The 16416-nt window shown below is 46.8% G+C and overlaps 1 protein-coding gene across 9 annotated transcripts in view; it reads left to right on the top strand.

Annotated features, from left to right (window-relative positions):
* LOC142583101 (uncharacterized) overlaps nucleotides 1-9889 on the top strand; it is a 114315-nt gene extending 104426 nt beyond the window's left edge. For 7 of the 9 annotated variants that reach the window (XM_075693407.1, XM_075693414.1, XM_075693410.1 and 4 more), the window contains one exon: nucleotides 5326-9889. In XM_075693407.1, the coding sequence (XP_075549522.1) occupies nucleotides 5326-5615 (290 nt within the window). In that variant the 3' untranslated portion in view covers nucleotides 5616-9889. Of the gene's footprint in view, nucleotides 1-4474; nucleotides 4532-5325 lie in introns of all 9 variants that reach the window. The other 2 variants (XM_075693415.1, XM_075693412.1) reach the window with 1 other exon arrangement.
* The last annotated feature ends 6527 nt before the right edge of the window (nucleotides 9890-16416 follow it).

Genomic DNA, 16416 nt, shown 5'->3' with positions numbered 1-16416 from the left:
ACATTGTACAATATTCTTCTGAAGAAATTTCATTGCCCTGCATTCAATTTCATCTGGAACGAAACAGTGCACAGACGCGTAATGTTTTTTTTAATGAAAATTGACAGTGTCACAGTTTGACTTTTTGTTATTAAAAACTCTGAAATGGTTCTATTCTGTCATGGTCTGATTTGCTTCTGTATATTCTTTCATAATGTTTTTGTACAGAGCCTGAGACAGTTGAAGGCACATTTGCACGGTCTTGAATTGCAGAATTTTCATGTTCACAGCAACAAGGTATCCACCTTTGCTACTTTGTTGAAAATTTTTTCTTACCGATCTTTCCCCTCTTGTTCTTCATTACATAGCTCGTTATGTACCATTCACTTGCTTTCGACGCTTGGTGAATATACAAACGCCAATGAGCTCTGCTTAAGAAAGGCTCTTAAAACTCACTGAAATGCTTCCAAGTGGCCTGAAGAATCCCATCTAACCGTCACGTGCACTGGCGTCCCAGTTTTCTCCTACATTCCACTTTAGTGAGCATTAAATTACTTTCCATAGAATTGGTAGCCTTCGTGACATGACCCAAATAAGGAAGCTTTAGTTTCATTATCTTTGTTTCAAAGGAACATTTGGGTTTAGTCTTACATAAAACAGATATTGGTTCATCCTGCAGTCCATGTACTTCTCACGACTCAAGAGTAAGCACCAGAGCTTGAAGGGATGAAGCTTCATATTTCCTCAAGGCCCACAACTCTAACCCATACATCACCAAACTTGCCAGCTAATTAATATTGTTACCAAGGCAGCTATATAAATGAGGTTGTGCTTCTCCACGTAACTTTTTGGAAAGAAAACTTGACCCAAGTTTCGGTGTATGTGCCAGGCTTTCTGATGGTGGCAAGCGGCTTGTTAAGCTGGTGCTTGCTGCTTGCTTGCTGGCAAGCATGTTGTCCAGCTTTTTGACACTGCCAAGCTACTGTTTTGGTTACCACGCACTTTTGTTGGTAACTAAACTTTCGGACTGCTGAATGCTATCCAGCAACTTCAAATTGAACAAATTGGGTCTGCTTTCCTCGTATAGGCCACGTTGTCACTGCCACGTACCGCGGCAAGGTGCGCGAGGCTAGTGCTCATGTTTAAGCAGAGCTTTTGCTGCTCTGCTTAATCTTCATTTAATTTGGAATGGTGGAGTGCTGGGTTCTTACTGTGTGCATTGTCTTGCTGCTGCTTTGAATTCGTTGCTTCACGTTTGTGTAGTCCCAACACTGCCTTCATTGCTTTTGGGGTGGTGCAGTTATTGAGTTCTTGTGGACCTTAAAAGGGCCTTGAAACACGTTTTGAATATAGTAAGAAAACATTGTCAATCTGTCTTAGAGGCTGCTGTTAACATGCGAGCCAAATATTGCTGCACAGAATGCAGCAGGGCATTGACAATCTCGTGTCAGAGACAGTGAAAAATCACTTGTTCGTGCTTCCGCAACGCATCTTCGAAAGCAGCTGGCCTGCCAATGCTACTAGTTGATCTTGGGATTGCGAGGCCATTCTCAGAAAAATGTAATTGCTAATTCTTAGTTAAATAGATGAAGAATGTATATGTCTGCGATCTCAAAAGACGGAAAAGTTTTCATCTTTGTGCTCTGCGTAGCTGCATCAACTGCGTGAGGCCTCCAAGATGGCAGCAATGTGCTGCGTATTGTAGTCTTACTGCAGCTGCCATGGGGTGTCGTGACAAGCCCTTTCAATGCTGGGACACTCAACTTTCGGCCAGGGCTTAGCCCCCTTGTCTTCTCTGCTGTGTAACTTCCGGCGTACTAGTGAAGGCAAAAAAGAGAAAGCCAGGGGTACTGGGGCAATAACTTAAAGTTGGAGGATTCGGAAAGTTTTTGCAGGATGACATTCGTGAGATGACGTCCTTTAATAGTGAGGCCATTCTATGATTACCTAGAAAACTGCTTCAATGCCCCTTCATGTTTTACTTTGGTTATGGTGCCGTGAAAAAGAGGTAACAAAAGAATTGTCCTGTATTTCTATACATGCTTTGAGAGATGGATGAAGTTTAATGAAAAGGGGTCAGAAACTGGTTATCATTACTTCTTACAGCAAACCAGTTCTGTGGAAGCTCACAAAGTGGAGGAAGGTTCATGAAAGGGAAGATTGTCATCCACCTGTCTGTAGCTCGAAGCAACCAAGGAAACGCATACAAATGAGCTGCTGGTTAGCACAAATGGTAGAGCAACTGGCTTGGAAAGGCGTTGGTCCAAGGTTCGATCCATGGACCAGGATGAGATTTTCTTGAACTCCAAGGCCTTGTTTCTGAGAAACCTGGATGGGTTTCCTTTGTAGCTTTGTGCCATAGCCAGGTGGACGACAATTTTATTTGTCATTACTTCTTGCAGTGACACATTTCTCGAAGTGGCAATTTCGATAGCTTTTACATTGGCCTTCTTGTTTCCAACAAAAATAGAGTTAATTCTAAATGAACATGCCAGCTCCTATTGACCTGGAAACTTGGCCATGCAAAAAGACTGATGAGTGCAAGAATACTGGGTGTTTCTACAAACCTTTTAAGTAATATTTAAAAGCAACTATATTGAAGTAAAAGGTCTGTTCCTTTAGAAGCATGTCGTCAGTAGTGGCAACCATGGGGCGAAAAATGATACATGATAAGTGGTGGCTAATTAACAAAAGTCCATCGACTTATAAACATTTAGTTTCATTGGGCTCATTGTAATTGGGAAATTGAAGCGAGCTCTCCATACAAGCCATATCAACTTTCGGACCTGGAAAAATACGATTACCAGCGTAACTGTGGCACGACAAAATTTGGCTATTATAGCACGCGAAACCGAAACTGGGAGGCTGCAGCGAGTGCAAAGCTGCGCCCCTCCAGGTGGAATTACGCTTACATTGGCCAGCAGCAGGCAGCCAGTGTGCTGCGGCTCTGTGCTCTGTGCGGCTCTGTGTTAACCTGTTTGATGTTCATGAAACCTAAAGAAAAAAAAAATCAACAACTGTGGCTGATAACAAGAATTGTTAAGATTTGCTTTCATAATGGCTAGTGTATTCATATAAGTGATGAAATTTGGGTGAGTTTGTGAGACTGCATACTTGACGTGGAAGCAGGGGGGGAATAATAATAATAATAATAATAATAATAATAATAATAATAATAATAATAATAATAATAATAATAAAAAGACGAGGACAGAGGAAAGGAACACCAGGCAGGACGAATGCTAACTTCAAACTAAATTTTGTTCTCGGAAAACCACACGTTTTTATCTGTCGACAGGTCCTTGTCTTTTCACATGCTATAAGCCTCACAATGTCTTACCAACAAGCCCAAATCACTGCATTACTGATCAAAAGCACAATAGGCCATTGCGCAAACGCACTCCAGTCCCCCCAAAAAGTTTAAAATAGTAGTAAAATTAAATCGCAACACCGCTATGCGCACAAAACAAACAAAAGAAAAAAGCCAAAAACCTGCAAGGTTGCAAAACATAGAAGCAAGCTCTAAATCAGGCCCTTATGTGTGCGCTGATAACATTGTGGGCTGGCTGACATTTTTGTGCATGCGGAAAGCAAAAACAAAAGCGGTTCCACATGTCTCAGCCAACCTTTGATTAACCTTCACACAAATAAAATAACATATCTTGACTAAGCGTTTTTCACTCCTAACACAATGTTATTAGTGCACACATAATAAGGGCCTGATTCAGAGCTTGGTTCTATGTCTTGCAATCTCGGAGCTTTTGGTTTTTTTGTGTTATTATGCGCATAGCAGTGTCGTGATTGAATTTACAACTATTTTAAACTTTTGGGGGGATTGGAGCATGCTTTGGTGAAGGATGTTGTGTGCTTTTGATCAGTGTTGACAGATAAAAATGTGTGGTTTTCTTGAGAATAAACCTTAGTTTGAAGTTAGCGCTGGTCCTGTCTGGTGTTCCTTTCCTCTGTCCTCGTGTTTCCATTTTTTTTTGTGCTTCAAGTCAAGTATGTAGTATTTTCAATACGTGAAGATATTGCCAGTTTGTTAGTACATTTGGAATTACGCTTCTTGACTTAAGTTTCCTTATATAAAGCAATCTTCAAGTACGAACATGTGAGAAGAAATATTTGTCTTTATTGATTTGTTAAGGTATTTGAATGGGCTCCTGTTTTCTTGAGAACTAGCTGGCAGGCTTCATCACACAATATGCAATCTGCGTTAATGTTATCAGAGGACACATGAAGCCTGTACCTAAACTACTTACTACACCTTTGGTAAATCGTGGAGTAGGATTGGATTCACTGTATGCCATGTGGCATCCTTTAGTTATCCAGTAATGATTATGGTTTGTGGGAACCAACTTGAAAAATCAGTGCCGGTTCTGAATCCAGCAGCCAGAAAACTGTAGAAAAGTCACTCGTAGCACAGCTTTCCTGGAAAGCTCTTCTGTTTCCATTAAGCAGTTGCTCGCTAAGTGGGGAACCATTTACATTGCAGTCTATGGCAGCCAGGCCGGGAAAACAGAATAGGTGCGCCTAGAGCGGAACAATGCAGGTATGTGCTACCCGGATTTTACAGTTACTGTACGTTGAATCGGATATTAAAAAAAAAAAAACATGATCTTGACACGAATGGCAACTGGCACCGCAGCAGTGGTGTAGGCTGCACTCCTTGGCTGACAACTACAGGGCATGTAGCTGTGAGTTCTGGAGCATAGCCTGCTGGAACTGTGGCTATACACTGCTCCTTACCACTGCGAATTTCCAGTTAAAGTTGTTGTAGTGCCTTTTCTGGCTGTAGAGTTGGACACTGCTTGCCTAGTGTAGCCTTAGTGTAGCCGGCAAGTGAGTAGCCATTGCAGTCATTTGAATGGAAATTTGCTGGACCTGGAGGGGGCCATGTTTCACACAAATAGGTGCTGTATTCTTCATTGGTCACTCTCAGCAAGGCCACTTGTGCTGCGCATGAATTGGCTAAATCAACATGTGCGCTTCACTGCAATGAGACATGTTCTGACACATCATGCTATGGGAGCAAGTGAAGGGATTCGGCATTATGTGTGATGTGCAGTTCAGATAAATGGCAGTCTTAAATGCAGTTTGGAGCAGTGAAGGTTCCCGCAGAGCGATGACGTTAAGATATTTATGTAATCCACGAATAAGAAGAAAGTGAACTAGCTTGGCCTAATGGCGGTGTTGATGAGGCAGCAATGATTATTGAGGGGGGGCGTCGCACTTGGTGCACAACAGTGAAGGTATCGCTGAAAGTGGCCAACCTGGAATACAGCTTCCATCTTTGTCATTGTGAAGGCTGGACGCTTAGGTGCCATGCACGATGTTCTACTTCAGCGACAACGGCGGTGGCGGCAGGGGGCGGCCACGTGCTGGAAGTGCTGGGCCTGGCCGAGGGCCTCGCGCCCACCGAAGTGGAGCAGCAGCTGGAGCCCCTGCTGCGGCTCGGGGCGCAGCTGAAGCGGGTTGGCACGAGCCCGTCACAGCTGCTGGCCTGTTTCGACTCCCCAACTGCTGCACAGGGGGCCCTCCTCATCTCTGGCCTGTCCTTTCAGCTGCGACCTTTGCCCACAGCAGCCTCTTCTTCCTCCACCGAGCTGCCACCCCCACCACCTCCATCCAGCTAGCGCCTCTTCGTGGTGATGTGCTGCGAAGAAGTGCCAAGCATGCAAAGAGCTGGGCATGGCAGGACATCCGGCGGCCACCTGGCAGGAAACCTCACAGTGAATCTGTCGCGACTCTATTGTGTGGTTCAAGGGGCTGTTCAGTAGTGGCCTCTTGTGGCGAGTTGCGTGATTGTCTGGCATGTAAAGTGTAAATTTTTGCTCTTGATCGTTTCTCGTTCTGGGTAGCACCTCTCACGGACAGTGGCTACCTGGTGTCAAGGGGAGGGCACATGCTGTGCTGCCAAGTGCGCCTTAAGATTAATTGAAACAGTACATTGACAAGTATGGCTTCTTTGCCAGGTGATACCGCAGCCACCAGAAGAGATCATTGCTACATGGCAACTAACACACTTGAAATACTCTTTAAGGCACCAGACATAAAGGAGTGAAAAAGTACTACCCATTCCGACACACTACAAAGCATCCCTCGAAATGGGGAGCGCCTGGGAAAGACATTCAGGCCACTGTGGTTGGCTCGAAACACATCACGAGTGGAACATCCGTGAGCCCCAGGTATGTTTTTAAGGTAACAAACACGTGCTTGAAAGCATCAGCGACAGTTTCAGTTGTGCTAGAATTTGGCTTTTTTTTATGTACTAAAGACATTGTTGATGCATCTGAAACAATTTGTAGCGATAATGTAAGAATGTTCAATTCTGCCACATTGTGCTCATTGTGAGCATGTGTTGGTTCTTCTAAAGCTGCCGCAATGTGGTACCGACAGTCTTTTTTTGGGGGAGATCAATATGGTAACCGGTTCATTCTTATATAGTAGCCCTGGTTTCCTTTCTGAGAAGTTGCGCACATCTGTTAAACTGATAATGCTATGCTATCTGCACCCCTCATACAGTAAAGTTAATGTTTTCCCAACTTGAGCTTTTCTGTTGGTCGTGTCTGACCAATTATAAGAGCTCGGTCACGTTATCTCCGACACACCACAGGGAGGTTTCCTGTCGGGTTTGGCGCCAAAGCAGACTGGGTTATGAAAGAATAAGCCGGGAGCTCACTGCACTTGAAAAGGCTCATGGCAGGCCAAACTTGCACATGCTCCCAAAAAACAGTTGTAATACTGTGAAAACTTGCGAGACTCTTACCTGTGTGTCCTGTCCAACTGTGTGTGCAAGGTAGAGCCACACAGAGTGGTAATGGGATGTGTTCCCGTCAGCTGCAAGGATGTGTGTTAGGAAGTGGGCCATGCAGGCTGTACACTTAAACCCCGAGGTGTTTTGGAGGAGTGCTCACAAAACTGGCCTCCGAGTAGCCCAAGGTGACACCAGTGTCACCTGCCTTTGTAAAATGTTGATAGATTTACACCCTTAAGGAAAAAAAAAAATATGTTCATGGACAAGTTTTCGTGGCAGCGTTATGAGCCGGCCATTTGCGTTATAAGGGGAGGGGGAGCAGTTGGGTGAAAGGTTATCTTTTACATTTGTTTGGAGTGTTTTGCTGTCCACGTTCCGTTGCTGCCATAAAATGTGCAGAGCTGTTTTTTTTGCAGTTGTTCTGAGGACCCTTTTTGGCAAATTGCTGGTGCAACAGTGCTCACCGGTTGTTTTTGTCATAGCTAGCATTGCAAAGCAGCTCTGGTGACTACTGCTGATGCACACGGGGCAGTGCCCCACCCCCGCCCGAAATTATGTATGGCATGTGTATGCCCTGTGCAGAGGATAGTAGGGGTTCTGTGGCCAGCACATTGTCAGCACTGTGCTACGGCAGCTGCAAGACTTGATGACACCGAAGGTGGCAGCGGCTCGGCAGCATGAAACGGTGAAACATAGTTGTCTGTCCTGGCATTGGCTAGCAGTCAGAGTTGGTTGCAGCCTGCGTGCACCCTCTGAAGAAGCTTTGCCCTCTAGACACTGTTTGCGCCCAAAGTTTAGGGTTGTTACCTTGTAGGGAAGAACCTGTGTGTTCGAGCCCACCTGGCACAACTCGCAATTTGCCTAGTTTCGAGCCATTGCATTGCTAGTCATTGTGTAGTACTTTTCTCATATCTGCCAGTTTTTTGCACTCTGGAAGATTTAGAGCAGAATCAGCTGGTGGCAACGTGCAAGCATTATCATCGATCTCTGCAGGAGAAATGAAAAAAAAGGCATTGCCCTCATGTTGACTAGCTGGAGACTCTGGAGCAGCCTCAGAGTGATGCAGTGGTCACACCCGTGTATGTGTCAGCCATGTTCTTTTACCCTAGTCTGTGTGCGACGCCACGGTGTGTTAAAAGTTCGAACACATTGTGACAGCCTTTTAGAACTTTTGTTGCATTTCTTTTTCATTTGTCCGTACCTGGGAGGGCTTTGTGGACAGGCAGTCATGAGGGGATGATTTTGACAGAGAGGATCAACAGCTATTTGTCATTTAGTGGACGGACATGGTTTTACCATACCTTTGCTGTGTGCCTGAAATGGGTGTGCACCCTCCCTGGAGTCTTGCACAGTTAGCCTGGGCTGTTTCAAGTGACTGTCATGATTTGAGTTGTCTCACTTGGCACGGCGGTGCCTTTAGCAAACGCGGAAGCCAAGTGAGAGGTTGCAGCGGGCATTGCATGCGTGTGGCCATAGGCACTCCTGTCGTTTCCCTCCCCACCCTCTCTTTATTTTGGCCTGTGTTGAGCCAGCCCCTACAACGTGGCTCCACCATCATGGCGTACTGTGTGCTACGACCCAGTGTGCCAACCAAGTTGCATCATTCTGACGTGTGTGACCACGTTACACTCTCACGCAGAAGGCTGCGAAGAAAAAAAGATTGGCAGTATTTATTTATTCTGCGAGGCACTTCGCGATGAGAGCAAACTGCATTACCAGTCCCTGGCCTCTCCGCCAGTCATCCTGTTTTATGCCCTTTCGCTTCTTGCTCTTGAAGGAGGTGCTCGGGGGTTAAGTGTTTCAGAAGAATCACATCAGGAATATTTATTTATTAAAAGTTGAACATTGCTTTATTATACCTGGGCATTGAGCGTTGACCCGGGCACTGTGAGAGTTGGATATACACGAAGAGTGACGTACATACAGGTGATTGATTGTTGCACTATTGAGAGGCATATTTATAAGAGTTGCAGCAGCTGTTCTCTGATGCATTGGCAGCCGCAGTGGTATCCTCTTCACCACTGTCTGGTGGAGCCGAGACAGATCGACAGTGGCTGTGAAGGCTGTGCTTTGTGTGCCAATTGTTAACAGAACGGCGGGACAGCCCTCGCAGTGGCCAGTTCGGCTTTCTTTCCGCATTATCTCAGCGCCTGACTCGGGAATCTGTGGAGTGTGTTCTCTGCGCCAACAGCAAATCTTGTGTTAGCACCGAGGGAGTGAGAGAAAGGCAGATGTTGCAGTGACTTTTTTGCCACAGTCTTTTTTTTTTTTTACATTCCGTGAAGAGTTTTAAAGAAAAAGGACACCATGGAGATGTATGGAGATGTATGGAGATGTATGGGGGACGTGCATGCTAAGCTGACCGCGAAGCTGCCGCACTTTCTGGCAAATAAAAATGGACATGATTGAAAGCAGCAGCAGCAACAAACACCTGGGAGGAGGAAAAAGAAGCAAGGGGAATTACCCGCATCTCATATGCAAGCAAAAAAAAAAAAAGTACATAGGCCTTGTTTCCCCCTCAGCAGCAGCCCACCGTGGACCCACTTCCTCCTCCTCTCCGCCTCACACCGACCACGTGTCCCTGACACCCTCTGCACCGCATTGAGGTCTGGGCGGTCACTACGTTCAAGCAAGCGCTGTTCTTCCGGCCTCTTGTGTACAAAAATGTGAGCCACGCGTGTGCGGCCAGGTGTCAGCTCAAGAACGGATCCTTGTCGTCAGCACAGCGACAAGGCCAGCGCCTGGTTGCTGCCGTTTGGCAGCTCGTCCTCCGTTCCCGCTCAGAGGCCGAGGCATCGGAACTGTGTTGTTCCCTCGTAACCCCCCTCCACACCTCGGATCCCTCGTGCTGCGGAGAACTGCCGCGGGGAAGCACTAACCCCTTTCTGGCCGAGGGACGTACACGTGAGGGGGCAGGGACAAGCCAACGGGTGACGACGACGACGACGACGTCCGAATGCCGAAGGACGGCGTCACGATAAATTGCAAACAAGGGAATTTGGATACGTGGAAAACGACGACGACAAAAGGCCGTAGAGTTTTTTCTAGGTGTTTTTTTACATTTTTTTACATTGCCAGAATTGTTTCGTGGTGTCACGTCCCATGCGCTGCAATCACTCATGTTAGGAAGAAATAAACCTGTTGGAATTTGCCTCTCTTGTGGTGCCTCTTTCTTTCTCCTCATTTCGCGGAACGAATTGGAGGTCTTCTTTGGAAATCCCCTATTATTGGAATGGGTTTAAGCTGGAGCTGTCTTTATGCAAGTGCAAAGTCGCTTGCTGGCAAGTTTACTAACCATACGAGCTAATCCCCCTGAACCTGTGCATCATATCAGATTTTGCTGTGATAAGCAATCATAGCGACCTTTTATTGTCTACAGCAGTGTTCAGGAGTAAAAAAAATGCTTTACATCGAAGGTAGATTTGGCGGAAGTATCATTTTTGTGCAACATTTCCTCTCTGTGCTGCGAGTGTGCGTGATTTGCTTCCCCGAATTTTTTGACAATATTGTACCGCTCATGGAGTAAATTATGTTAAGGAGTAGATTATATACAGGGTGATCATATTTAAGTTTTATGGAATCGTTAAAAATCGCCTGTTTCAGATAACATAATTTTAGTTCTTGAGCTGAATTGTTCAGAGGCGGACGTTACTTGCATGAGAAGTCATGCAAATAACAAAGCTTTATACTACGTAACTTCTTAATTTATCACTTCGCGGCACATATTGCAATTTCCGAATTGTAGCCAGTGATCTTGTAAGTGACCTTGGAATTAATTTTCAGAATGCCACTGTATATGGTACTCGGCAATTTAGGCAGAACCCATCTCGAGATATCTATCGACATGAATGCAAAAGGCATTCAAGCAATGTAGCAACACATTGTATTTCTGAAGATGCCTTTACAATCTGCAGTGCTCATTCGGAGATTTCCATCGCTTTGGATTTGTTACCAATTGCGCTTATCCCACACTTATGTGAAAATCGATGTCAAGCGCAGATTCCTTTGACGACTGCTCAAATTTTAAGTATAAATGATACTCTAGTGATGGAAACGCTTGCACAAAGTGATGCAAATGGAATGTGCTTTTATGCACTTCTCTGTAGCCGACTTACTTTCTGTTGCCAGCTGCTTCACTTCTGTGTGGCTCACTGATTTGCACTCTGTGCACACTCAAGCTGGACAACGGGCAAGAAGTAGCAACCTCGCTCGGTGCACGCTCGTGTCCCAGTGTGTTCCCTTTAGTTCCTTTTCCACACTCCGACGCTTCAGTCGCAGACTTGTTCCCTTCTTGCCTGCTGCCCTGCTTGTCTACTCGGGTACACACCCATTCTGTGGCATTGGCTGAGAATTGGCACATACGCTGTGTCCCCTGCTCGGTGACCCAAGTTGTCTATTGGGGCACACTCGGTGGCTCATACCCAGTGCCACTAAATGCTCCTGTCCTGCTTGTCTATTCGGGTACATACTCATCATGGAGCATGGCCAAAAAGGGGCACTTGCCCAGATTCCGAAATTGTCATGCGATAGCGGTTAGCAGCACACCAAAGTGGGGTTAGTAGTGTAAGGACGCCAATCGCATGAAAAAGGTCATGTTAAACCCTTCGGGGTTTACCTTGTCTGCAGACATAAAAAAAAAAAAAAGATTGAACGCACATTGGAATCCAAAGCTTCAGTCAAGCAGTGTGTATATTATACAACTACAATTGCGTTTACCTTCATTCTGTGCTGTGTGAAACCTTACGTATGTTTGTTGCAAAGGTAACTTTAACTCTCTAGCAATCTTATATTTATGCACTATACTCGCACACCACGCCAAAATGAAAAAAAATCTGGCGGATGCACAGTGCGAGACATCTGTGCAGTGATGTCGTGAGGACAAAAGTGATGCGCAACACTTGGCAAGGGAAGAACATGGTGATGGCAGGTATATGCACAGAGGACAAAGACTCGTATTTTGCTGCATTTCTGTATTTGAGGTTTGTGTGCCTCTCGTGGCACAGTGGCATATACCTATTCTGGAGTACTGGACAAGAATGGGCACACGACCAGTGGGAAGAATCTGAAGGATGAGCGACTCCTATGAGAGAAGCGCGTGCTTTTGAATACCTATAAGCCAACATTATATATATCAAGTCTTCAGGAAAGATATTTTTATTATGCAAAACGGAGGTGTGTTCACTCACACTACTTAGTCAGCATGCATGGGTTATGCGGATTTTATCGTTAACATAATTTTTTATTTACCCGTGGCATGCATCAGAATTACTTATTGAGGTGGACACTATTTCCACGGAAAATCAAAATGTACATTTGTTAGTGAACTTTTATACGAATTGTGGCACACACTGCAATTTACAAATTGTAGCCGATGACCTCGATAGTCATATCCACTTGGAACGAATTTGAGAATGACGACAGTGCCGCTTAAAGCCCCTTTATCCACGCGTCAGCGCCACTTTTGCTAAGTAGCTCCAACCTTGGCTATGCGCCGCTGCTCCCTGATTCGTCGTTCATACCAGTTCCGCTACCGCAATATCCGCTTCCGGGGTTTCCATTTACGGTCGCTCCGCTTACTGGATTTTCGCTTGTTGCACACTCGCACCCCTGTGCAGCAGTCACGTCGCTTGCGCTTAAAACCAGAAGCTGCGACTACGCAAGTTCCGTTTGACGCCGGAAGCTAAGGGGGTGAGCGAGAGAGGAGCGCTGAGCAGGAGGGTAGGTTGGTATTTCGACGACTTTCGCTGACCAGGTACTCACCCTGGCCGGCTTTAGGGCCGCTATTGCCGCTATGTTGTAGCAATGCCTGCCCCTCGACTCTATGCCAGTTTTATCATCCACCGCTAGCGGCCGGCTGATGCCTTTGATAACGCGGACGGAGCGTCGCTTTGACCACTGACGAAGTGCGAAACGGCATTTAGCAGCGGAAAAGGCATCGCTACAAAATAGGGGCCCTATTTTAACATATGCAGTCCCAAAGTTTGCGAAGATATGCATTGGTGTTCCAGTAATTTTAGAGCGATAGATACTACCCCAGGTGCAAAGCCAGAAAACGCCTGGTTCCGTAAATCGCCTTCAAGCTCGGCCAAGGTCCACTGGGACAGCCTGTCATTATATATACCGGCGGCTGCTGCGTTACGCCGCGTGGGCGCCCATATCTTGAAAGCGATCTGCGATGTGGACGAAGTGCGCGGTCGCGCAGGCCTCACCCGAGCGATCTGCGATGTGTACAAAATTCGCCCAGTGCAGCTAGCTTCGTATGCGCTGTGCTTTCGGCGCTTCGTTCGCGTTGAAGCGAGACGCAGCATGAAGGTCACCTCGCTCGCTGCTGCTGCTGCCTCGCCGAGCAGCGTCTGTTTGTTGTCTTGTGGTGCAATTGTAGATGCGGTAGTCGCTGACGGCGCCGAGCAGCGCCTGTGTCCTTTCCCAAACCAAACCGTGCTATCGCTCGACAAGCTCGGTTTAACCGCGTTCAACCACGCCAATTTTTTTTGAACTATGCACACCCACACACAAAACGTTTTCTTAAAGGGCCCCTCACCAGGCCACACAGCAAATTTTGGTCATACGCCGGAATTCGAAGTTGTTACGTGCACTCTAGGGAGAATTCTACCGCAAGAATATTTCAGATTGGTTCATTAACTGAGATAGAAATATTTCAGTGCCGCGAACCCATGGTTTCAGGAGGCGACCGTCACCGCCAACATAACTCTCTCCGCTGGTCCCTGTCTAGCCTCCGCAAGCGAAATTCCTTCCTTGCATTTTCCCATACTGGAGCTGGAGGATTGCGTGACGCCTGCGTCACGGGCCCCCCTTTCGTTTTTGCTTTTTGCTGCGCTGGGCACTTCCGCTGACGATCTCGTGCGCGAGCAGTTGTCACATTTGTCTCGTTTCGCGCAGCGCACGAGAACACCTGGCTAGCGGTATAAGTCGGTGCTCCACGAACACTGAGGCAGGCACAAGCGGATCACAGAGCATGATCGCGCGCTGAAGCACGGTAGAAAATGTCATAGTTCCGTTGTCTGCGCGCGCTACTGCACGACGGGGCAACAAGCAGACGAAACGGAAGTACATCTCCTGCTACGGTACGAAGTAAAAGACACGCAGACATTCAGTTTCTAGGTTTCATTATTTCTCTAGACTTTACTTCGTCTATCGAAACAACAGATTAGACAAGTAACTGATGGTCCCTTGAATAATTCTCAAAGTCACGTGTCACTGGGTGACGTCACAGCACTGTCATGTACGTAGGCGTACTTGCGATAAACACGTCACACTCCCGACTGTGCGCGCGGCGCCCGCAAGGAGAAGGGCATACGGCGTTCGGTTTGAAATTTCAGTCCAGGGCGCTGCGCGTAGCGATGTAATACTTGGCCGACACGATCGTTAGCGCGCATTGTATGCATTGCGCTTGTCAGCTCGAGATGACTACATCTGGTGAGGGGCCCTTTTTGTTAAAAAAGTAAGTGGAACAACCGGGCACTTTTACCGCAATTTGGCAGCGGTTACCTCAAAACTGGTCGTTTGCAGCACCGAGGAAGCTGCAGGTCTCCTTATAGCCAATATATGGACCGTAGCTAATAGGAAGGCCGAATACCCCGTGAGATGTGTTCATCCACGCCGCGTCGTCTGCTCACCGCCACAGTGATTCGCCGTATACTACGTGCATGCGCAAACGTGTCGCGCATCGCTGCAACGTATCATGTACTAAGGAAAAATAATCTCTAGTCCTGTCAATAATCAGACGGTTATGCCCCGGAACTATGTTGCTCTGCGCAAGGATATTACCTGCGCACACGTCGTACCTTCGGTAGTGCTGCAAACGACTTGTGAGATGGAGTATAGTTTCAAAATTCTTTCTAAGTGAATTTGCCTTGTGAAATCACTGGCTACAATTCTCATATTGCAATAAGAGCGCTGAAGTAATATAACTTAAAAAGTTGATTATTGAAATTTTGTTAGTCAATCACGCATTTTGATTTCCAGTGTAAGTAATGTCTGACTCGTCGAGAGATACGGCTCAATAAGTATATTTCAGCCCCGCTTCTGAACGTTTCCAGTGGAGCACCGGTATCAAAATTAAAAGCCATCTTGTTTTTATTCCCAGTTGATGTCATTTCAGTTTTAACGACGCCTGGCGCTGCTAAGCAAACGTTTGCGAGAGGCCGGCTTCTCCCCACACAGGGTCTTACTGCGGCGAAGCCAGCTTCGGCGAGCGGTATATTTTGAAGCTGTTGTTGGGGGCAACAGACAGATTTAGGATAGCGTTTGCAAGCAAACGTAAAATTCGTATTGCGTACGCGAAGAAGTGAAGTGGCGTTGTACTCAATGTGCATGCTCCGCGCGTTATTGAGTTTCTGATCCTTACGTGCGCTGTGTTAAAGGGACACTAAAGGTTACTATTAAGTCAACGTGGACTGTTGAAATACCATCCCAGAAGCCTTGAAACGCTTGTTTCGTGCCAAGGAGAGACTTATTTTAAGAGAAAATGCGATCTGAAGCGTCCGCGTTCCTCTAGCGCAGTTCAAATCGCCCGCCCTCCGATCGAGGAGTACTGACATCATGGTCTCATAGTGACGTTGCGCCATCGGTGAGTAGAACGGCGTCTGCAGACGGCGCTACGGCTTTTCTGCGCAAAATGCAAACGCGCGGCCAGAAACAGAGCCGACAGCAGAGCAGAGTATGGTGGCTAGCGGAAGGAGAAACACGCGACCATAAGCTGGTACTTCATTCTATGACGCAAACTTCGACGCTCGTCGCAATGGTCCCTGTCAACGACAGATTGGCTCGCGATGGTGGGCTCAACTTCAGCGATTTTAGCACAGGCGAGCGCTCCCGGCGTCGTTGCGTACTACGACGGCGGCCTCGACACCGGCTCTCCGGAGCGGGAAAGCAACGAGGGCTTCCCACGACATCACATGGACGTGGCATTCTCGCTGCTTCTTCCAAATGAAAGCTTCGCGAGCCAGCAGAACCCTCACAGCACGACGCGATAACGAAACTACTGAAACTCCAAAGCGTGAGCGGCGCAGAGTCGAGCGCGCAGAGTCGAGCGAAAACGAAACCTTTCGACCACCCATATTACTGAAGGGTAACGTCAAAATGTTATTTTTTCTTAGAATCGAATAGACGTAGACAAGTAGCATTTTTTTCCCGTCTTATAATCGAATGAAATGATATTTTTAATACGAGTAGTTGAGTATTAGTAACACAAATTATGAGGAGTGCTTTCGTCATCGGGCTAGTACCGGAATGTCGCCGGGGGAGTCTCAAATCGTGTCATGCATTTACCTCAATTTCTCGGTTACTAAAGCCCTGTTCGCGATTATATTGACGCTTTAGACGTTCTAGAACATTGCTCTACCACTTTAACTTGAGTTTCTGGTAACCTTTAGTGTCCCTTTAACTAACGTTTGTCGAGTTAAACGTGCAAGTGCGGTTCATTGCTGTGCAAAGCGCGCGAGCGGCATACTCCGGCGTGCGCGGCAAATACTGCAAGTTCAAGAGCATGCACAGCACAATAGGCATGCAGCACTGCGCGGGATGCTTTTCTACAGCGGCGAAGTTGATAAGCGCATTCATTTAACCGGACATGCACTCGGGTAAGTGCCAGGCGTACCAAGTGGGGTGACGATAAACCGCTGATTAAAATTAAGGTAGCGACATTCCTCCTCTCCTGG

Source organism: Dermacentor variabilis, chromosome 5 (assembly GCF_050947875.1).
Source record: "Dermacentor variabilis isolate Ectoservices chromosome 5, ASM5094787v1, whole genome shotgun sequence".
Classification (NCBI taxonomy): domain Eukaryota; kingdom Metazoa; phylum Arthropoda; class Arachnida; order Ixodida; family Ixodidae; genus Dermacentor; species Dermacentor variabilis.
Note: the sequence above shows the minus strand (reverse complement) of the source record. Positions and strands in the feature narration are given on the sequence as shown.